This window comes from Sporobolomyces koalae (genome assembly GCF_050403365.1).
Source record: "Sporobolomyces koalae JCM15063 DNA, S_koalae_JCM15063T_v1_ctg4, whole genome shotgun sequence".
Taxonomy (NCBI): Eukaryota; Fungi; Basidiomycota; class Microbotryomycetes; order Sporidiobolales; family Sporidiobolaceae; genus Sporobolomyces; species Sporobolomyces koalae.
In genome coordinates this window covers 544,770-566,044 of record NW_027481767.1, presented here as the reverse complement: position 1 = coordinate 566,044, position 21,275 = coordinate 544,770, and the positions used below count along the sequence as shown (strand labels likewise).

General features: G+C 56.0%; 8 protein-coding genes across 8 annotated transcripts; 5 read left to right on the top strand and 3 right to left on the bottom strand.

Moving 5' to 3' along the window:
- Positions 1-90: 90 nt before the first annotated feature.
- Positions 91-4,807, top strand: JCM15063_000391 (uncharacterized protein; the record flags this gene model as incomplete). The annotated part of the gene is made up of 16 exons (XM_076676509.1): positions 91-155; positions 260-645; positions 720-826; positions 887-1,154; positions 1,220-1,309; positions 1,379-1,784; positions 1,865-2,165; positions 2,248-2,308; positions 2,376-2,429; positions 2,493-2,633; positions 2,699-2,806; positions 2,878-3,146; positions 3,203-3,325; positions 4,219-4,257; positions 4,334-4,509; positions 4,591-4,807. 16 exons carry the CDS (start codon positions 91-93, stop codon positions 4,805-4,807), a joined length of 2,811 nt encoding a protein of 936 aa, XP_076536490.1.
- An 835-nt stretch (positions 4,808-5,642) lies between these two features.
- On the top strand, positions 5,643-8,291 carry JCM15063_000390 (uncharacterized protein; the record flags this gene model as incomplete). Its single annotated transcript, XM_076676508.1, has 6 exons — positions 5,643-5,738; positions 5,806-6,009; positions 6,085-6,382; positions 6,453-6,902; positions 6,965-7,383; positions 7,446-8,291. 6 exons carry the CDS (start codon positions 5,643-5,645, stop codon positions 8,289-8,291), a joined length of 2,313 nt encoding a protein of 770 aa, XP_076536489.1.
- Positions 8,292-8,357: 66 nt separating this feature from the next.
- On the bottom strand, positions 8,358-9,576 carry JCM15063_000389 (uncharacterized protein; the record flags this gene model as incomplete). The annotated part of the gene is made up of 2 exons (XM_076676507.1): positions 8,358-9,512; positions 9,574-9,576. 2 exons carry the CDS (start codon positions 9,574-9,576, stop codon positions 8,358-8,360), a joined length of 1,158 nt encoding a protein of 385 aa, XP_076536488.1.
- Positions 9,577-10,140: 564 nt separating this feature from the next.
- On the top strand, positions 10,141-11,770 carry JCM15063_000388 (uncharacterized protein; the record flags this gene model as incomplete). Its single annotated transcript, XM_076676506.1, has 3 exons — positions 10,141-10,379; positions 10,457-10,881; positions 10,947-11,770. The coding sequence occupies 3 exons, from the start codon at positions 10,141-10,143 to the stop codon at positions 11,768-11,770; spliced, it is 1,488 nt and encodes a 495-aa protein (XP_076536487.1).
- A 248-nt stretch (positions 11,771-12,018) lies between these two features.
- Positions 12,019-13,060, bottom strand: TIM23 (protein transporter TIM23; the record flags this gene model as incomplete). The annotated part of the gene is made up of 4 exons (XM_076676505.1): positions 12,019-12,104; positions 12,176-12,289; positions 12,353-12,697; positions 12,769-13,060. 4 exons carry the CDS (start codon positions 13,058-13,060, stop codon positions 12,019-12,021), a joined length of 837 nt encoding a protein of 278 aa, XP_076536486.1.
- A 438-nt stretch (positions 13,061-13,498) lies between these two features.
- On the top strand, positions 13,499-15,564 carry JCM15063_000386 (C2H2-type zinc finger protein; the record flags this gene model as incomplete). The annotated part of the gene is made up of 4 exons (XM_076676504.1): positions 13,499-13,819; positions 13,896-14,087; positions 14,160-14,325; positions 14,387-15,564. 4 exons carry the CDS (start codon positions 13,499-13,501, stop codon positions 15,562-15,564), a joined length of 1,857 nt encoding a protein of 618 aa, XP_076536485.1.
- A 153-nt stretch (positions 15,565-15,717) lies between these two features.
- Positions 15,718-17,495, bottom strand: JCM15063_000385 (alpha/beta hydrolase; the record flags this gene model as incomplete). Its single annotated transcript, XM_076676503.1, has 7 exons — positions 15,718-15,849; positions 15,944-16,009; positions 16,074-16,129; positions 16,213-16,552; positions 16,621-16,829; positions 16,896-17,015; positions 17,093-17,495. The coding sequence occupies 7 exons, from the start codon at positions 17,493-17,495 to the stop codon at positions 15,718-15,720; spliced, it is 1,326 nt and encodes a 441-aa protein (XP_076536484.1).
- A 452-nt stretch (positions 17,496-17,947) lies between these two features.
- On the top strand, positions 17,948-19,744 carry BNA5 (kynureninase; the record flags this gene model as incomplete). The annotated part of the gene is made up of 6 exons (XM_076676502.1): positions 17,948-18,237; positions 18,305-18,393; positions 18,461-18,594; positions 18,675-18,893; positions 18,956-19,122; positions 19,192-19,744. The coding sequence occupies 6 exons, from the start codon at positions 17,948-17,950 to the stop codon at positions 19,742-19,744; spliced, it is 1,452 nt and encodes a 483-aa protein (XP_076536483.1).
- Between the last annotated feature and the right edge of the window lie 1,531 nt (positions 19,745-21,275).

Sequence of the window (21,275 nt, the reverse complement as noted above, 5' to 3'; positions counted from 1 at the left end):
CGTGCTGCGGCCTTACGCGTGAATCCGCGGCTGATCGACGTTCGCGCGCGCGCACGCGGGATCTTCATCGCAATCCCGATCAAGCGTTTCATGCCCGACTCGTATGAGGCGAGGACAAGCTCTCAGACCGTAGAAGCAGGCCGAACCCAGTCTCCGTGAGTGTCTCCGCCTCGGCCCTCGTCCTTAAGCCGTGTTGGCTGAACACTCTCCCGAAACTTGCACTCTATCGAACCAACGGACTCGCTGAACGAAATCGTAGCTCGCGAATCGAGTCGTATGGAGAGCCTGGTCGATTCCCGGCGTTTCCGACGCACCTGTTCGCGACTGCGGCCGATTCCCCTCCGAGTCCGGTCCATCCACAGAACGCGCTCCCTCCGAGTGGAAGTTCGATTGATTGGACCCTCGAATACTCTCGAGAACGTGACCGGATCGCACACCTGACCTCGCTCCCCGGACTGCGAGGGGTGACCGTGCGCGTGTGGGATCAAGCGAAACCCTGGTTGGTCGTCGTCCTGACCGGGATCGCGACCGGAACGATCGCCAGTTGTCTCGATGTTCTCAGCAGTTGGTTGAGCGACTTGAGACTCGGCGTCTGTCGCGACATGTGGTGGATGAGTCGCAATTTGTGTTGCGCAGGCCTGGATCGCAAGTTCGGATTCTCTGCCCCTCTCGTGTGCATGTACAGACAGCTGACGCTGACATTCGTTGGGGTCGTGCAGCAACGGAAACATGTCGAGCCTGGAGAACTTGGGGCGAGATCGCCGGGGACGAGCAGCATATCGTTCTTCGCGCACTGACGCAGTACAGCGTCTACATGTCCCTTGCCGTGCGTCTCCTGATCATCTCGACAGTATACTTGTGCTCATTTCGCGATCAACATGAGCAGGTCCTCTTTGCCGTCTCTTCGTCAATCTTTGTGCAAGTCTTCGCGCCAAACGCTTTCCACACGGGGATCCCCGAGATCAAAACGCTTCTGGGAGGGTTCGTCATGGACGGGTTCCTGTCGCCTGCGACTCTCCTCATTAAGTCCCTCGGCCTTCCACTCGCGGTCGCATCTGGGTTGAGTCTCGGCAAGGAAGGACCGCTCGTGCACGTCGCTTGCTGCATTGGTGATCTCATCATGAGACCTTTCACAGCTCTCAGCGGGAACGGAGGTACGTGCCAAGAGCTCAAATTGCTCCCTTCCGCACGGCGATCGCTCATTTGCCGCCGTGTTCAGCGCGACAACGCGAGATCTTATCGGCAGCAGCTGCGGCGGGAGTGTCGGTTGCTTTCGGTGCACCTCTTGGAGGCGTCCTCTTCTCACTCGGTACGTCGGGAAAATGTGTACCAGTCTCGTGAAATAGTCCGAACTAATTCTTTGCAATTGACGGCGCAGAGGAGATATCGACGTTCTTCCCAGGCTCGACCATGTGGCAGTCCTTCGTGTGCGCGATTACCGCTGCCGTTACCCTCCAGTACATCGACCCGTTCAACACGGGCAAGCTCGTACTGTTCCAGGTGACAGCCACCCAAGTCTGGAGAGGATTCGAATTGATCCCGTGGCTCTTCCTCGGAGTTCTCGGGGGAATTTGGGGGGCTGGCTTCATCCGGTTGAACGAAGAGTGGGAACGATTGCGACGCGCATCGGGCTTGCGGAATTGGCCTGTTTCAGAAGTCGCCGTCTTGGCCCTCTTTACGGCAGTCGTGAGCTACCTCATCGTCTTTATGAGGATTCCGTCGGCCGAACTCGTCAACAACCTGTTCTCCGACTGTTCGAGTGCAGACGCGTACGGATTGTGCGAGTGAGTACCGAGGTTTCATCGGATTTTGCTTCGGCCCTCGACCGGAGCTCATCAGCTGAAATCGCGTTTCCGAGATGCAGTCCAAACAGTTCGACACCTACTGTTGCCTTACTGTTCGTCTCGGCATTCGCCAAGACACTCTTGACGGCCGCCACGTTCGGTGCCGCGTTGCCCGCGGGAGTGTTCCTGCCGTCTCTGACGATCGGAGCGTGTGTCGGGAGAGCCGTTGGCATCGTCGTCGCGAGGATCCAAAAGGCGAACCCCGAAGCCTGGCTGTTTGCGAACTGTCCAGCCGATGGAGCATGTATCAGTCCGCCTGTGTACGCTGTGATCGGCGCTGCGAGCGCTCTCGGAGGGGTTACGAGAATGACGATCAGTCTCGTGAGCTTTTCTTTCGCTTTCTCTCCATTTCACTAGACGAGAAGAATCGGACCGAGATTAATCTCACACGACTCTTTCCCAGGTCGTAATTTTGTACGAATTGACAGGCGCGATCGACATTGTCCTGCAGCTCATGATGGCCGGTACGTTTTGCCTGCCATCAAAGTATATCGAACTATGTCCGACAACTGAATCTTTCATCCTCGACAGTCATGGTTGCGAAATTCACAGCCGACTATTTCTCGAAAGACGGGATCTACGAAAGTGAGCGAAACTGTTGCCAAATTGCACCGTCGCGGCTTTCTGACTCGAGTTTGATCTGATCAGCCTGGATCAACTTGCGCGATTATCCATTCTTGAACAACAAGTCCGAATACCGTCGTGACACTGTACTCGTCAAGGATGTCATGACGCGGTGGAACGAGCTTGCATGCTTGACAGACGAGGGGTGGACACTGTCTCGCCTCGGTAAGACCTCTCTTTGCTACTTGAAGCTTGACCTGTTGCCTGATACGCGGCTTTTCTTTCTGTAGAAGCGCTCCTCGGTGAGCAAGACTATCGAGGCTTCCCGATCGTGCGGACCCGCGAAGATCGTGTCCTGCTTGGTTACATCGAGAGAGTCGAGCTCCTCGATGCCCTCAGTAAGCCCCGTCCTTGCCGCATGTTTACTTGCACACTTTGACCTCTGACAGTCTCACTCGCATGTCTGTAGCCCAGTTACGCCACCGGGAAGTAGATGCATCTGCTACAACCCTGCTGTACTTCACAAACAAACCGCGCGCAGGCCGGCAGATTCACTTCTTGCCTGCTGGAGCATCACCCGCAACGGATCTATCACATGCGGAAGCGGGTTCCCTGCACAAGTCTGCCGAACCGGAAGAACCCGACTACGAAATCATCGAAGGTGTTGACGCTCACCCGACCGAAGAATCGGACAAGCAAGGCACGACTTGGATTTCGCTCATGCCCTGGGTAGACGAGGTAAGTGGTGCATTTGTCCATCATCCGCGAATGCATACTGATCGATTTCGCTGTAGATCCCGGTTACCTTGAGTCAAGAAACGCCCATGGAGATCGTTGTACAAATGTTTCAAAGGATCGGACTGCGCTTCGTCCTGTTGACTCGCCATGGAGTCCTCATGGGAATGCTCACCAAGATCGTAAGGGTTCTCACCCAAAAACTAACTTGCGCGCAGTGAGAGAGGTCGATTCTGACGATACACTTTGCCCGGACAAACTTCAGGATCTGCACTCTCACATCCATCCAAACGAGGAGGAGCGTATCGCAAACGTTCCATCTCCGATAGTCTCTCTCGGAGCATTCTCAGGCATCATTCAGCGACGGCGGCGCGGAACAAGTGGGATCAATGAAGCTGGGCATGAGGAACAAGTCAGCTTGATGGACCGGACAAGTTTCGCAGGGTCAGATAGTCGGTAGTGCTGCAAGTATAGAGATTGCATATGTATCGAGGCACGAGATCCTTCCTGAGAGACTGCCGTTATAGTACGAGTGCGAAGTCTGGTCAATCGAACGATTCCGCTCATACGCGCAAAACAATAAGCATGGAGTGTTGTTCGATATCTTCATGATCATAGAAAGCGGACAAGCAGAAATGCTGATCGTCTGAGGCCGGTGCGCAGGTGTTTCTTCACAAGATATTCTGGTACCAGACCGTTGCGACAGCCGATGTTAAGGCAATCGTAAGGTGTATAATGGATACGCGCTTGCGAATGAGTACTCTCGATACCGAAAGTCGAGGTGTTGGCTGATCAAAAAAAAGTCCGCAAGCGCGGTAGCTCTCTTTTCTCCTTGTCTTCACCGCTCGTCCTAGGATCGCATTCTAGGTTGTGTAGGCCCGAGCAGAACTAATCATGCAGATCTTCGTCAAGTGTACGTCCTGTCTCGCTGCCCTCCGAATGCATGATCACCAAGCTAATTTTCTCGTCCTGATCTCCATTCAGCCCTCACCGGCTCCACTGTACGCCCCAGCTGGTGCAGATCGCTCGAGAGCCATGTGTGACCCTCTGACGCTTTGCTACCTCCGCCATTTAGCTCGCTTTCAGCGTTGAGTCCACCGACTCTGTCTCGGCTGTGAGTTTACTAGTGGCTCTTTCAAACTCGGTCTGCTGCTTTTGCTGACCGCAATTGCCTTGTTCTCGAACTGTAGATCAAGTCGCAGATCGCCGCTCGCGAGGGTGTCCCCGCCGAGGAGCAACGTTTGATCTTCGCCGGCAAGCAGCTCGAGGAGGGTCTTACCCTCGCCGACTACGACATCCAGAAGGAGTCGACCATCGACCTCACCCTTCGTCTTTGCGGAGGAGGAAAGAAGCGCAAAAAGAAGAAGTAAGCGGTTTCTGGGACTCGTTTCTTGTGCGTGTGTCCCCTGACATGCACTAAACGCTGCGTTCTGTTTTTTGTCTGCAGCTACACCACCCCCAAGAAGATCAAGCACAAGCGCAAGCCGGTCAAGATGGCTATCCTCAAGTACTACCGTGTTGACTCGGACGGCAAGATCAAGCGCCTGAGGCGTGAGTGCCCCGCCGAGTCGTGCGGTGCCGGTGTCTTCCTCGCCAACCACCACAACCGTCAATACTGCGGAAAGTGCGGTCTCACCTACATGCACGAGGCTGGCGCCAACTAAGCGCGCTCGTTTCGGAGGAAACCTCGGGCCTGTTCTTGCCTCTTGTCCTTGTCCTCGTCTCGGGGAGGATGTCAGCATATCCATGTACAGATATCCCCCAACTTTGTCCCTGTATGTGTAGCAAACCCCCCTTGATGGGATCTGGAAAAGCAAGGCAACGGATTAGCTCTACATACATTTCTCCCCATTCGTGCCCGCCTGTCTCGGGCAAAGGCAAGCCCCGTCACTTGCACGCAGCCCGACTCAGGAGCTGAAAACGTCTAGCCCGGGCGTAACACCCTGGGAGAAGCATCCAATTTGATCTCAAGTCTTTCCTGTTCCCGCTGCTCTGCTCTAAAACTCGAAGGTCGTAGTCGCAATCGGTCTCAAGCCCGTATTTGCCGTCTCTATTGTTCTCGGGCGTAGGGCAGAGCCAGTGTTTCGATCGGCAGTCATTAGGGGAGGTTCGGCAAAGATCGTCCGTGCATGCTTGATGTAAATTTGTATTGCGTAAATATTTAGAAATATATAACCCAAAAAATCAGCACCGCTGCAATAAGGCCGTGTGGTCTAGTCGCATGATTCTCCCTTAGGGCTTTACGAGTCGCTTGGGAGAGGTCCAGGGTTCAATTCCCTGCTCGGCCCATTCTTTTTGCTGGTCGGACGACCCATGTAATAACTGGATCCGAGCCCTAGCTACTATAAGATGATCCTCCTTTTTATCAAGAGGTACAGTAGTGCGGACAATATCAGGTGCGGTTGCGAACAAGGCAGATGTCACGCGTTTAGCAGGCGGAGCTTCGCGATTCCGCACCCGAGAGTACCTTTCCCTATCACGCCTTGTAGTCTCTCAGCCATGGACGGTAGTCCAAGAAGGTCAACACAGTCGAATCGGCAGGCACGGCGGCAGTCTCCGTATGCCCGACCGTCAGATCCGCCCCAGGCAACACCAGCAAGTCTCATCTCTCGCTGCGCTGTCCTATACTGAGGCTAACTTGCTAGTCGGGAGCGCATAACAGTCCCGTCTCAGAAGTGTCTTGTCGTACTTGTCGCCGTTCCGATCCAGCTCGAAACCCCAGCAAGCCGAAGATCGAGGCGATCAAGACGAGGACGACCATCCGGACTCGCAAGCCCATACCGAGGACGATAGCGCCGGATCCGCCGACGAAGCTGCCCAGTTCGCGCTTCACGGCAGGCGACTCCCGCGACAGACATCTGGAATCGTCAGTTGCAATTTCCCTCAGAGTGCTCATGAGCGACGGCATTTGCTGATCACGAGCGTCTTGTGGTGCAATCAGTTTGACAATCGGCTACCAGCGTCGCCTACGCCTGCAAACCAGACGAGCACCAGGCTCGGCTCTTCGGGTTTCCCTGCATCTTTCGCCTCGATGCCAGACCTTGCGTCCCTTGCGTCCCCACAACCCAAGTTTGCGCGTTCGCCGCTTGGCGCCGAATCAGTCTTCAGCGGAAGCGACCGAGGTTCACGCAGCGGGCCGACGGAGGAACTCGCGCGTTTCTTCCGCGAAAAAGCGGAAAGAGGGGAAGAGGGTCTTACAGCAATCGAACAGGCTGGCGTCATGCATCTCATGCAACAAGGTCAGGCGCGCAAGTTTCGAGAAGCACGGCCGAAATGCATTTACTGACGACGCGTTTCAAGTGTATTCAGCTCAAACTGTCCCGACAGCTTTCACCCCAGAATTCGGCACTTCTGCGGGTTCAGGGATCCCGTCGGCAGATTCTGCACCAGCTCCTGGCCCTTCTACGTTCAAGCGTAGGAGACCCTTATACGTCGGTGCAGGCTACTCTAGTCGCAGGAGGAAGGCTGCGGGTCAGGCCGCGGGCATGAGCAAGAGCCACAGCGACAGTTCATTGTCTCGCCTCCTCTCTGCCCCGACTGACGGCAAGAGGCGACGAACCGACGAGGACGATGCTGAGGATGATATTCCCATCGCTTCGCTCGACGATGTTCTCGTAGCCGCCCCCGCTAGCGCGGCTCCTGCTCCAGCCCTTCCCGAGAAGTCAGTAGACAAGCCCAAGTCGAAACCGCCCTTGTCACGTTTCCCGGGCGCCTCGACTCCTGCCAAACCGAGTCCGCTCTGGCAAGTCAGCAAAGCAGGCAAGTATCGTTCCTCCTGCCTGTTTGCTACGCGGCGCTGACCTCCTTTCGCTGACTGGCAGACACTCCTTCGCCGTCTCCTCCTCGCAAACCGTCGACCAAGGCCACCACGCACGCCGCGAACCTCATGCTTGATGTGATTCAGCAGGTCGATGCAGCGAACCCAGCCCCGAAAGCACCCGTCGCTCCGGGCAAAGAAGCCATCTTGAACCCTTACGATAATGGCGAGAACCTGCTTGCGCTAGCTCCTAAGCGGAACCCGAGAAGTGCTGGATCCGGTCGTTCGGTACGTCTCCTCGTACTTCTGAATGCACGCAAAGCCCGGACCAGGCCTGACCCTCCCGACAAGCAGAAGAAGACTACAGCTCGTCGTACAGCTAAAGCCAAGCCGGCCGCGATCGAGGAGAAGGAGAAGGAGAAGGAGAAGGAAAAGGAAAAGGAAATTTCGCCTCTCGAAGAGCTCGAGCGAACGATGCCAGCTGCAAGTCCTTGCACTATTCTTCTTAGGCTCGCACATTCTGACCTGTATCAGCTTGTGCATAGGAGTATCGCCGAGAAGGGTCCTCGAAGCGTAGCAAGGCCTCAGTGTCGGCGTCGCCTGCTCCAGCTTCAGCTCCAGCGCCAGTTGCGAAAACAGAGCACAAGCCAAAGCCTGCGCAAAAAGTAGAAGTCGTCGAGCTATTGTCCTCCGATGGCGAGGAAGACCAATTGGCCGAAGATGCGGACGAAGAAATGGCCCCAGCAGAGCCGGTCAAGAGCCAGCCAGCCCTCAAGACCGAAAAGGAGCAAAAATCGCCTGTATCATTCAACGCAGGCTCTGCCTTCACGTTCTCGAGCGTCGCGAGCGGAAATGAGACGTCGACGAAGTCGGCCAGTGCACCCACGTTTGCCTTCGGCTCCGCTGCTGCTCCGTTTGCGTCTGCTTCGAATCCCGTCCCGACGTCGTCATTTAGTTTCTCGGCTCCTGCCCCATTGAAATCTCCCAGTACACGGTCAACACCTCCTCGTGCCACTTTGTCGCCCTCGCCTTCGTCGGCTCTCACGCCACCCGCTGCCGACCGCTCCTCGTCGCCCAAAGCTAGTTTGCCCCCGACGCCTCCCCCAGTCTCGACCTCTTCATTCAGCTTCGGCGTACCTTCCCCTTCTTTTGTCAAGCCTGTCACTCCTCCTGTCCCTGCGCCATCAGCCTCGAGCGCGACTTCCTTCTCCACTCGGGACCGTGTCGCAGCTCTTCCCAGGGGCAGTCTGCCTGTGCACGATTTTGACTTCTCGACCGTCCTGCCCGCACCGCAAGCGGGAACCAAGGGCATCGACGATGCACCAGCGCAAGCGGTCAAGGATCTCGTCAAGACGATTGGCAAAGGCGAACTTCCGACTTTCGTGTTCTAGGTATTTATTGTACCGTAGGGGAAACCGAATCTAACTTGGTATCTGAATTACACAACACGTCCTTGATCATACCCAGACGACCTCTACAGACCTCTTGCCGAGCTTCGTCTCGGTCTCGCTCGATAGTCCAGCCCGCTGGAGAATCAAGGTTCCGAGACCCTTCGCGATCAACTTGCTGCCTTCTCGTTCAGCTTGAAGGCCCAGCCTCTTGCGTACATATGCTTGATCGAGTTCGAGCGTTGAAAGATCGAGAGTTCGCACCGAGGCGGGAATCGCTTCGAGCACATCGACCTCGGCGACATCCGCACTCGTGAAAGCTCGCGTGCGATGATAGTTTGGTTGATACAACTCGAGCTTTCGAAGAGAGCCGTGACCTCGACCCTCGATTCGCCTCAGGGTCGCCTTGACTCGCTGCAGACATCTCAGGTCGTCCCGTTCATCGATCACAGGCACTCCAGGCGTCCGACTGTCGCGACTGTGTGGTATGTACCGCTCGGCGAGGGTGAGGGTGAGGTTGGCGAGGCAGGGGAAGGCGGACAGGTCGGGGAGTGGAGAGAGCGAAGAGATTGGAAGGTCGAGCTCGACGAGCGAATCCTGCGAACTGCTCAGCAACGCCTCGAAATTGTCGACCAGTGGAGATGATCCGGAATCGAACCGCCGGAGGTGGAAAGATGGTTTCGGAGTCAAGAGAGACGTGGTGGATTGCCCCGACGGAAGGCGCGAGGGGAAATCGATAGACGAGGCGACGAGCTCCTCGAGGCTCGGAGACTGACAGAGTAGGTCCCATAGTCCCTCTTTACGGTCGCATCTCAGGTATCGTAGCCTGCTCGACCATGTCTTGGCAATGAACGCGGTCAAAGCTGGGAGAAACCACGTATCGAAACACAGGTACGTCAAGCTGATTACGTTGATGCAGCGAGACAGGACCTCCTTCATCGAGTCGAAATCTTCAACTGAGAGCTCGCCTCCGAAGAGGGTGAGCTGGCGGACCTCGCGAGCGAGCGTCGGGTTTCCATGCAAAGTTGCGAGGATTTGGGAGCGACGAGGGGTGTCGAGGAGGAGTTTGCGATACAAGAGCGGGTTGGCGAGAGCATGGAAGTTGCGGTTGACTCTCGCTAGCGAAGCGAGATTAGGCACGCGATCGACGTGAGCCGGGTTCTCCTCCAGAAAGGCGTAGACAATATCGCGCACGAGCTCGGCAGGGAGCGCCGAAAGATGCGGCTAGATGAAAAGCGTCTGTCATGATGTCCATTCTTCTCTCAAACAGTGGGCAAGTACTAACCATGATTGGGTCAGGTAATAGTAATGGAGAGGAAAGAATGAGCGCTGTCCGCGCTTCGCAGAGCGCAATGCGTCAGCTGAGCAGGGTCTGTGCAAGTCGAACGTCCTGGAGCCGTGCGTCCAACAACAGGAGACATGCGAGCGACAAACGAGAGAGCCGGACCTCGCAAACAGACGATAAGAAAAAACAGAAAAAAAGAAAAAAGGTCAAAGCTCAAGACAGAGGGCCCGAGGCCTTCGGAAACGCGAGCGAGGGACCACCGCACGGTAGATGAGGCTAAGGTTGACTCCTGCAACCCTGCGGCAAGAAGGCAAAAGATAAGAGGGTTGCCAACTTGCGATGTAGTCCGAGCCTCGGCTGCGCATGCAATGCCGCGCTTCGATCTGGCAATGGAAAGCAGATGAGACACAGTCCGCACACTGCTCTGATCTACACAAGCTAGTGGCACGATCACTCGAGGCTGCGATGGATACGGTTTGTGCTCAATACAACATTGCTTGATGGCACCTTGGCACGCGAGATTCTCGCGGCCGTGTCGGCGATCGATGTTGGCCGAATTTCCCAAGGATGAATCGCAGTGCGGGCAACGTCACGCGACTCGTTCCCTCGATGCCCGCCGCACTCATGGAGACAGTACTCGAGCAAGAAGACCTCCTCAGCATCCTCGATGCGAGTCTCTACGTTGCACGATCCGCTCGAACGTTCAATCTCGCAGGCGCCCCCACATCGATATCCGCATCGCGGAACGGGCCGTCCCCGGTCCCATCGATCGCAGGTAGCATCCGCCGGAAGCGTAGGACTGCAAGGTACGTTCCAACAGGCTTCCACGATTCAATGCTGTGACCTCGCACGAGTAGGCGACTGATGACGAATGGACCGACAGCATCCGCACAGACGACTCGGCTCGGCTTCCTCCACTCCTGCGCTTGCCCTCTGAGCTGCTGCTCGACATCCTCGACCTCTCACTGCCGGTCGAGAACAACCGCCGGTCAATCCCAGAGCGAAACGCAACCTTGCGCAGCCTCGCGCTCGTGCACCCGTTCCTGACCGCTTGGGCTCAGAGCCGACTCTATCGCGAATCTGCCATCTATACCGACACTGCAGTCGACAAACTGATCGATCTGACCCGAGCTTCTAAAGGACGAGGCGGGGATCTGGCTAGGACGATCGTCAATTTGAAGCTCTTCGGTCCGAACCTGAGCTCGCCCAATACGCTCGCACGCCTCGTACAGCAACTACCACGCCTGGAAGAGCTACAATTGAACGATCTCGACGGGCTCGAGATGCGTGCATTTCTATTATTGCCGAGTGCGCACAGTCGAGCCAGCTTTGGCCCTCAGTGGATGAATCTGATTCATGGTCGTATCGCACAGGCCTCCGAGCGTTCGAAGCTCGTCGCTGCGGTTTCCGCTCGCGGTTTAGGCTCGTGGCTCAAGCTCGCCCTTCGCCTCTCTCGACGTTCTCGATCATCAATTGCACCGCCCACGACGACGCATTCTCAGGCGTTGCTCTGCCCTTCCTCCGTACACTCACCCTGAGAGACATTTCGTTGCCGCCACCATCTCCACTCGCGACGCTGGAGCATTCAGAGGCGTTCCAGTCTCTCGCTTTCGAGGTCGTGCCACACCTGATATCGCTCACCACGGACGAGCACAATTTCCTTCTGCATTTTCCCCTGCGTCAGCGCCGCTTCGCTAGTCACCGCAGTCCCACTTCGACGCTCGAGCACCTTCACTTGGTCAAACTGACCCACCTGTCGTACCTTGTCGATCACCTGCCGACCGGAATCGCGACGTTGCCACTTAGGACGTTGCAGTTGACGCCGTCGAACTCGTTCCTGCCCGGATCTGCTTCAACAGAGAAAGCCGATTCGCACTTTGAATCGCTCCTCGCCCCGTTTCGACAACGGCATCCAGCGTTGGAACAACTCACCGAACTCGTACTCGATGAGAAGTACTTGATCTGGCTTGAATCAGGTGAACATCGAGTCGAAGAACTGTTGAAGCTGTGTGCGACGAGACAGATTCGAACGAGGTTCGAAGAGAGTCCCACCGAGCTCGAACGAGGTGGCAGGACGAGAACGGGCAGTTCCGTCATTCGGTTGGCGCGAGAGCGACGAGCTCAATCGGTTTCGGGATCGATCTCGGCGTGGACGAACGCACCAACCATACGAAGGTACATGTCGGCTTCGACGTAGCCTCGAACCGTACCAATTTGCGTGTGCACGCCTACTCAATCCGATCAAGTCCGAGTGTCGGCTACAATTTTTGCAGTGAATTTCGCGACGAGAGAAGAGGGAGCTGCGTTAGGGTTCTGTTGTACATTTTCCGACAGCAAGGTATGAGATCCGATCCCGTACACAGGTCAAAGTGAGAGGTGAGGAACAAAAGGAGGTGGGGGGATCTAGTGCGATGATGGTAACAGGAAGGTGAAGGGATGCGAGATCTACAGCAGTTGGACCTTGGCCCAGGACCAACCTGCGGCACCAACCGTCAACAAGCCAGAGGTGATTGCCATCGATTTGATGCCAGCTGTGAAAAGCGACGTGTTTGTTAGCTCGAGATTTGGGTCCAAGGAAACTAGTGGTGGATTGCACACGTACCAGTTGATCGCCAGATGAGACCGGTCAAGGCAGCGGCACTCATACTGCCGTACACATCGTGGTGGTTGCCGCGGTACAGATCAATCGAAGAGTTGATACCGTTGTAAATAAGAGCTAATTCAAAAGGGCAGGGGTTCAGTCGAAGGAAGGGCTGGGTGAGATTCGGGAGCACCGTACCGAGAACACCAGCCGAGTTGCCCATCGAAGTCCCCCGTCGTGTGACTTGGTTGAGCACATTGTTCCACCTGAGTCGAGCGCTCACTTTCGCAGCGGTTTGCGCCGCGGTGGGGTTCGCACCGACTGCGCCCTCGGCGGCGGCAGTCGCGGCGGTAGCGGCCTGTTTCGCGAACGCGGTCGCCTGCTGTCCAACTGCGGCAGCTTTCGGTGCCGTCGTCGCAGCAGCGCCGGTAGCTGCAGCACCTTCTGCCACCGCGGGTGCGAGGGGAGCGGTCGATTGAGACGGTCGCGCGACGGGTCGGCGGAAACCTTCGGTGAATCCCCAAAGTCCTCCGAACGCGAGTCCTGATAAATCGAGGAATGAGATTTATCAAACTCGGTCATTGAGGGAATGCCATTAGAAAGTATGGGCTCACCTGCGAGGTAGGTCGAACCAGTGCCGTAGCAGAGTTCGTCACCCCAACCTCGACTCGGCAAGACGGTCTTGCCTCCGGCGACCGAGCTCAGCTGGTCGTCCTCGAGCAGCAGGTAGTCGAGCTCCTTGTTGCCGACGACGTTTGCAAGCGGGTGCAGCGCGGAAGGGTCGAGGGGAGCACCGCCGAGCACCGAGTTGGCGGTCGGGGCCGCAACGGAGCCTGCAGGTTGACCAGCGGCAGTGAAGCGGTGCGAGCCGAGGATGTCGTCGGACGAAGGAGCGGTAGCGGCCATGCTTCGGGTCGAAGAAGCGGAGTGATCGGCAGGAAGAGGAACTGTTGCGGGAACGGTGGCGTCAGCACGCGGATGGATACAATTGCGGAGACGATCGCTGCTCCAATCTTGTGATCCTCAGCTGGCCCGCGCGGGGGTCTCCGGTGCCCGAGTGCGGCAGATGACGGCGTCTTGACTTTTTGATGAGAATCTGCCGAGAGTCGATATCCCGGGCCGCAAGCGATACCGACACTGCAGGACCGCTGCTGACCGGACGAGCTACAGATCGAGACGAGAAACACTCACGGAGAGCGGCGAGCGGGATGGGCGCGGGAGACAGGGACAGGGACAGGGCGCGGCAAGTCGGCAGCGCGAGTTTCGTCTCTTGTTCACCTCTCCTTCTACTTCCGATTCCGACCTTCTCCCAGCATCGCCATCGACGAAAGATCTTGAGCCTGCATGGCTAGTGCCGTCGCTTCAACTTCGGCCTACGTCTTTCCGCCCCGCTCAAGAACTCCTCGGCCCGCTCCCAGGACCGACCACGGGCAGCGCAGCTCACTTTGCAGCGACAGCGACTCGTCAAACAGCGCAGGAGAGAGCCAAGACGAGTACACGTTGCTCCCAGACCGGCATGAGCGTGAAACAGACCCAGAACCGGATCTAGCCAGCGGCAAGTCTCGCAAAAGACACCTAGGCCTCGTCTGCCGGTTCGAGGGTTGCGGCAGGTCGTACAGGAGTGCATTCCGACTCGCAGAACATGAACGATCTCACACGGGCGAGGTGGGTACCGGGGTCCTGGTCCCCATTTTTTCTCTTTCTTTTCGACTGGGATCCTTATCGAAACATTATTGGCCAGCGCCCCCACGTCTGCCCCGAATGCGCCGCAACATTTGTGCGCGGGACTCATCTCAAGGCCCACATGCGCTCGCACCTGCCCGAGTCGGACAAGAACTATCCTTGCACGGAACCGGGATGCGACAAGAGATTCTGGACCAATCAGCACCTCCGCAAGCATATTGAAGTCATGCACCGAGGCAAGACTTACGACGTGAGTTCTCATCCATTACGAAATCCTGCTGTATTCCCAGCTGAACTTGTTCCGACTTTTGCACGAGGAAAGTGTACACAATGCGACGAAAAGTTTCGCAAGCATCATCAGCTACGCGCTCACATTGCCGCCGTGCATTGCACCCCGGGCACAAAGCCCTTCCTGTGCGACTACCCCGGTTGCGAACGATCGTTCACTCAGAAAGTCCACCTCAAGGCACATCTCAAAACCCACGATCGTGCGTCGTTGTTTCCATTCTGTCAGCGCCCTACTGTAATTGTTGACATTAACTTTGATAGCATCACGATACGTGTGCATGCATCCCGACTGCGCGCAACTGCCGCTCGAAGCTCGACAATTCCCCGTGTGGTCGCAACTGCAGAAACACACGAAAATCGATCATCCTCCGACGTGTCCCCATGCAGTCTGTCGTGGCAAAACGTTCACGACTTTGAAAGGCCTGCGAGCTCATCTCGCGATTCACGAACGAGAAGCCGCGAAAGGTACCGACGGGAAAGATTTCTCGAACCCGTTCGAACGAAGTGCAGTCAAGAGGCAGAGGAGCTCGAGATCGAAGAGAGAACGCACGACCACCGAGATGGACGACGAGGAGGTCAAGGTCAAGATGGAGGAACCAGATGACGAAGCGGAACTGAGTGTGGTTCGCGAGGGTCGGTCAGACGCGCGGGCAATCCATCCGCTGAAAGGCACGGATGTCGCACAAGATGAAGAGTCTGGCAGTGATTGGGAAGAAAGGCAGGAAACCGAAAGGGACGCTCGCATGATGCAAGACTTTCGATTCGGAGGCAAGAAGAAACGCAAAGTGTACGAAGATTCGAACGGCCTTGTCGTTCCAGAACCATTGCGCAATTCATCGGTACAAACGATCGACCCGCTGTCGACGTTCCTGCAGCTTCCGGCTCCATTCGATGATCTTCCACCGCGTCATCGGTCCTCACACCCTTCAAATCGTGTCGGCGAAGGGGCAGCATCCTCTCAATTCCTCGATGCACTCACCGGTGCAAATTATTCGAGGCCTCGTAGGAGTGGCAGACAACAACAACAAGAACAATCCGCTGCGCTCAGTTCATCACCGACGAAACCTGTTAAAGAACTCGCAAGAAAGTATCCGTGTCCGTTCCCCGACATCTTGGGGTTGCCGTTCGAATCGGTATCGAAAGCTCCGAGTCGAGTGCCTTCACCCCCGTGTGGCAGCTTGACCCCACGATCTTCTACTAGTACGAGACAATCATCGCCTTGTCAAGAACCTCGAGGTGTTTCGACGGCAGATGACCACGTGAACGACGACGAGGGCGAAGACGAAGACGATCAAGGTATTTGCAAGTACTGGTTCAAACGCTTGTACGATGTCGAACGACATCTTAGGAGTCGACATGGAGTCAAGATGATAGGAGCACAGGCGACTCTCAAGAGTTGGTATGCCGAGCAAGCGAAACTTGAAGATGAGCTGTCGTGATGGCCTTGTTGACGTTTTCCCACAAGATGTTTCCGCCGTCGTTTTTCTGTTTCGCTTGTTTCCAACTTATGTCATTGTTGCCATCCAATTTGTATTGGCTCGAAAACTGTTCACTGGACCGTACGATCGTATTGCATAGTAGAGGCTCAAGTCCTATTTCGTAAACGACACCGAGCCTTGTTCCGTATGCGCATCTCGCAAGAACTGTGCCATCTTTTCGAGACCGTGCTTGGGATTCTTCGATCCTTTCCCTCCAGCGACGTTTCGAGAGCAGAACGGGATCGACTGGTGAGTATACCAAAACATCAACCGTGGGGGATTCATCAGCTTGTCAAATAAACGCGCGGGACAAGATTCCATAAACTCCCGCGGCTCTTACGTAGTCAAACATGGGCCAATCGTGTGTCTTGTAAGGTTCAAGCACCTCGGTAGGGTCAAGACCCACCTGACGACAAAGAGGAAGCGCGTCAATTGGACGAGCCTAGGCGAGAGGCTGCACGTTATCTTACTCTGCGCAGTGCAGCCACAAACGCCTTGATATCGTCGACCAGGACCTCCATTCCCCCTGATTACATTGAAGCGAGCATCAGATTCATTTTTTCTTCTTTCGAATTAGGGGTGGTTTTCGAAAGGGAATCAATCTTTTACCGTATACGATACAGACGTTCTGCGGAAGCGCCGAAGCGTACCAATCCCAGTGTTGTTCTCGTAAAACCTCGGAATCCGGATTCACATATGGGTTGCGGAACCTTGGGTCTACCATCTCGAGTCCGAGTCGTGGCATTTCCGGTTCGACCAGCGAGATCCACCTGAGCGGGTTCCAACTCGGACCCGCGTTGAAGGGCGGCGTGAGGTTCAGGTAATGGTAAGCACCGACGGTGACACTTGGCGTCTCAATACAGTCGACGCTGGAATGCAATGTAGACACCCGCGACGGTCGGGAGGGTAACGGGACGAGCGAAAGAAAAGGGGACAGGAGCAGTACCGACTGCCGACAATCGAGATCACTAGAATCAGCACCCCCTCCGCGCGCACAGGGTCGATTGGGAAACGTACGCCTGGACGAGGAAGAGGGTCGGAATCAATCGGGAGATCTGGGTTCGATTTGGCGAGATGCAACAAAAAGCTGACGACCAAGTTGCCTCCTGCTGAATCTCCACCGAGACAGATCTTTGCAGGATCTAGTCCTAGTGTGCGGGTCAGGTGACGGTAGCCCGCGTCGAGCTCGATCAATTGCGACGGGTACATCTTTTCCGGCGCAAGGTCTACGGGTTGACACCACGTGAGCGATATTTTCCAGCAGTATTGCAAGTAATCCTGGCAATGCTTACGGTAATCGAGGAGGAAGATGCTAAATTGGAGAGGACGGGCGGGATCCTCGTTGACTTGGCGCGCGAGCTGTTTGTAGAACCGCATGTTGGCACCGAGAATGTCGTACGTAAATGCGCCACCTGATATCGATAGTCCCTCAATTGGTTCATCTTTGTCTTTGGTCGTATCTGACTGAACAGAGCAGACAAAACTTTACCATGGATCCAGTATAGAACAACGTCGTCTCTGCTTCGTTCGGTGTCAGGTGGTCTGACCCAGACTGCCCTGAGTCCCGATTCGAGCTCGATGCGTTCGATCCACGGGTCGTTGCGCAGGAAAAGTTGTGCCGCGTAGAGCAAGCGACTGGGAGGCAAAAAAGTATTGCCGAAGCTCCATTTGGTGAGTACGATGGATATTTGGGCGAGTGGGTGTCTACCGATTGAGACGAGTGGCGAGCGACGCCGGCAGAGGACATAGTGCCAAGTGAGGTGGAACGGGAGCTTGAGCAGGGTGAAGATCAAGGTGAGCACGAAGTGAAGCCACGTGGAGAACGTATGGCGTAACGGCCTAGACCCATCGATGAGCTCCAACTCGGGCGGCGACTTGTCATCGAAGGTCATGGCTTCGGCCCGTGCGGATGTCGACGTCGCTCGCCGTGAGTCAGAGGTGGGCATTGACACGGGCTGTAGCAGCGAGTCAGAGCGACGGTAGCCGGCGGTCGGAATGCAAGACAAGCGAATGGGAGAAGCTGGCAGTTCTCGGTGCGAGAGCTTGAACGAGACAATGGCTAGACGAGAGGCGCGAGCGACTGAAGTGGGGGACACGCAGGCTCAGGGGCTTTGATGAAAAGCATATGGCGAGAAGCGCTCGGAGCTGGCTATCGCCGCGCCGAGCTCCTTCACGAGGACAATGAGGCAGTCCGACTATGATGCACTGCCTCGAAGCAAATCATGGCCAGTGTCGAGCATGCGAGGGGGTTATGAAAGTGGAGACCGAAGGTCATTCAACGGAAGAATTGCCGAGTCAGCATGCGAGCTCTCCCAGCCCAAATCTTACAAACTGCGTTGGCGAGATGCCGCCATCAACACCATCCTCGACCAGGATTGCGGATCTCCTTGCCGAGCCTGGGGCAGACAGCGCGTCCTCAACCGCATTCGCCCAGTTCCTCGACGAGCGAGATGTCCTCGCGCCTCTCCGACACGAGTTCTCGATCCCGACGCGCAAGGCGATCTCGACCGACACCACCTTGAGCGCCGAAGCGCAATCTCAAGATGCCATCTACCTCGCTGGAAACAGTTTGGGCCTCATGCCCAAGACCACGCCCGGTTTGATCAAAGAGGAACTTGACGTATGGGCGGCAACGTCAGTCCACGCACTTGTGGTCCCATCCGTGACGCTCACGACTGATCTTGCTCTCACCGATGTCTAGAGGTGTAATCGGTCACGTCGATCATGCACATGGTCGACCATGGGTCAAGATTGACGAAACCGTCACCCCGCTGCTAGCACGAATCGTTGGTCAGTCTCCTTTGCAGGAGGACGAGTTCGAAATGGGCAAAAGCTGAGACTCCCCACCACCGCACAGGCGCGAAACCTTCCGAAGTCGCATGCATGGGCTCGCTCACGGGCAACTTGCACACGCTCTTTACCTCTTTCTACCGCCCGACCCCAACCAGGCACAAGATCATGTTTGAGGGCAAAGCCTTCCCTTCAGACTGCGTGAGGACCCTCGTTTGCCTCGACAAACTCGCTTCGTGTTGTTCTCTCAAATCTGACTCACACTGTGTGGGCTGCGACAGTACGCGTTCGCATCGCACGTCAAGCTCCGTGACCTGTCGCCATCGTCATTGCTGCCAGTGCATCCTCGACCAAACGAGCATGTGATCAGGACCGAGGACATCCTCGACATCATCGAGCGAGAAGGTGATTCGATCGCCGTGATCTGCTTTGGTGCCATCCAGTATTACAACGGCGAATGGTTCGACATGGAAGCAATCACAAAGGCTGGTCAAGCCAAGGTTTGTCTGTCCTTGTACCGGTTTGTCATAATGTACGAGCTGAACAATGACCTCATGTCCAGGGCTGCATCGTCGGGTTCGATTGCGCGCACGCGGCAGGCAACGTTCCTCTCAAGCTGCACGATTGGAACGTCGACTTTGCGTGCTGGTGCTCGTACAAGTACCTCAACTCGGGGCCAGGCGGTATCGCTGGCTTGTTCGTGCATGAACGCTGGGAAGACCGAAAACGGTAAGCTCGTCACTATCGACTTTAATTGACAAGTCGTCTCATCAGGTGACGGCTTTTCAATGGTTACAGGTTGGCCGGATGGTGGGGACATTCGAAAGAGACGCGATTCGACATGCCGAGCGAATACAGCCCACTGCCTGGAGCCGCAGGTTGGCAGTTCTCGAACCCGTCAGTGATCGACGTCGTGTCTCTCCTCTCGTCACTTCAAGTCTTCGACAAGGCAACTCGGCACAGATCGGAAGGAGGGACGGGACATTTCCTCGACAACCTCCGTACAAAATCGCTCAACTTGACAGGATACCTCGAGACGCTTCTACAATCAAGTCGATTCTTCGCCGCACCCGAAACTATCTCCACGGATTCGCCGGAACAGCTCAGATTCACCATCATCACGCCGGAAAACCCGGCGCGACGAGGGTGCCAGCTCTCTCTGCTGTTCTCCCCGGAATCGTCGATGCAACCCATCTTCGATCGGTTGCGAGACCGGGGCATCCTCGGCGACGAACGCAAACCCGGCGTGATCCGCTTCGGGCCGACGCCGTTGTACAACTCGTTTGAGGACGTCCGCCAGACTGCACTTGCGTTGGAAGCGGTCATGACGGAAGTTGCGGAACGGAGTTGAGGGGTTGAGGACTGTCAGGGTCTGCGCACGCGCGGGGAAACTCAAAGTTTCCTTCGTCCCGCGCCAGTACGGCACGCCCCTGCCGTCTCGCAGGGAAACATGCAAATAATAGTCATCCAATAGCGAGCGGTACAATCGATTTGTAGTCGGTGGTTCGGTTACAGTACGTGCCGAGACGACCCAAATGAGTGACTCAGTCTCCGGGGCGACTGGTCCTGACTCCTGCGCCGTATACATATTCCCCCAAATTAGTTTCCCCGAAGTCCGCAGTGGGCGGAGTTTGTCGAAGCAGAAACGGGAAGGATCGACGCCATGAGTCAATTAAGTTGCCCAAGGTCCGGCGATTCTGCCGGACCCCGCGGCTTCCGCGGCCCCGATACGCAGCGTACGTCGGCACGGCAGCCATCGAAATTACGCTGCGGCGTTGCAGCGAGATGAGGTACGTCAAACCTTGTGACACCTTGTCATGCGCTAAGGGATCGGGAAGGTGTCGGCTGTAGGCAAGTTACCAAGCCGGGCCTGTAATTCGTGCTCAAACCGGCAGGTTCGGTGTTGCTTCGACGATGTCTTCTGCGGCACGCGATGCGAATGCTTCTGACCATGCTTGAGCACTCAGTCCAACTTAGAGCCAGGCTAGTGAGAGTCGTACAGTACCGCCATGCACGATCACTTCTATCGAACTGCGGTGCATGTAGCGCTAAGAACTCGAGTACCTTTCAGCAAAGTTGGTACGCAATGATCGAGGTAACGACTGTCGATTCTCAGCTTTGTAGTTCGTGCCTTCTCGCTGTCCTTTTGGAAAAAGAAAAACAGCAGACGTAATGTGAGACCTCATCCTCGGCCTCTCCTGAATAACCGTCAATACCGAAGATCGCTCACAGCTGTGGTTCGCATGTGTTGCGCTTCCCGAGACACAACAGGCGATACTGTTTAGTAATTAACACGGAAGCTACTGCAGGATTGTCTTGTCGGTGCCGTTCCTCACCCGCTGACAACAACGAAGCTCAAGCTGGATCGAGCTTTGCTTATTCCACAGTCGAGTGACTGAAGTCTGACAGCCCTGACGACACGCGGCGGGATTCAGTGATCTCCGGTTTACCCGGGGAGAGCGGTGGAGAGAGGAGAGATCTGCATCGACGAAAAACCGTGCCTGTGAACGCATGAGATGATTTTCCCGGTTCTTCTCCTTCCTTGCATGTGCCCCTTTGGTTCTCCCCGGACGTTCTTTCATTTGCTCATGACTTTCCGCGCTCCCGGATCCCGTACCTTGCAAACTTCATTCTCCGACCGATTGACGTGCATTCGCTCTCTCCCCTCTTTTGTCCTCCTTGTGTGAACCGTGTCCCGATCCCCTGTTCGACTTCAGCCTCTGCGAACCCTTCGATTCAAGTAGTCAATTTCGATACCGCTGCGAAACTCGTCCGGCTTCGCACTCTGCACCGCCTCGCTCTCCAACCCCTGAACGTATCGACTTGACCATAACCCATCAAACGTAAGCACCCGTCCTGTTCCAAGTCGAAGCAGATTCCTG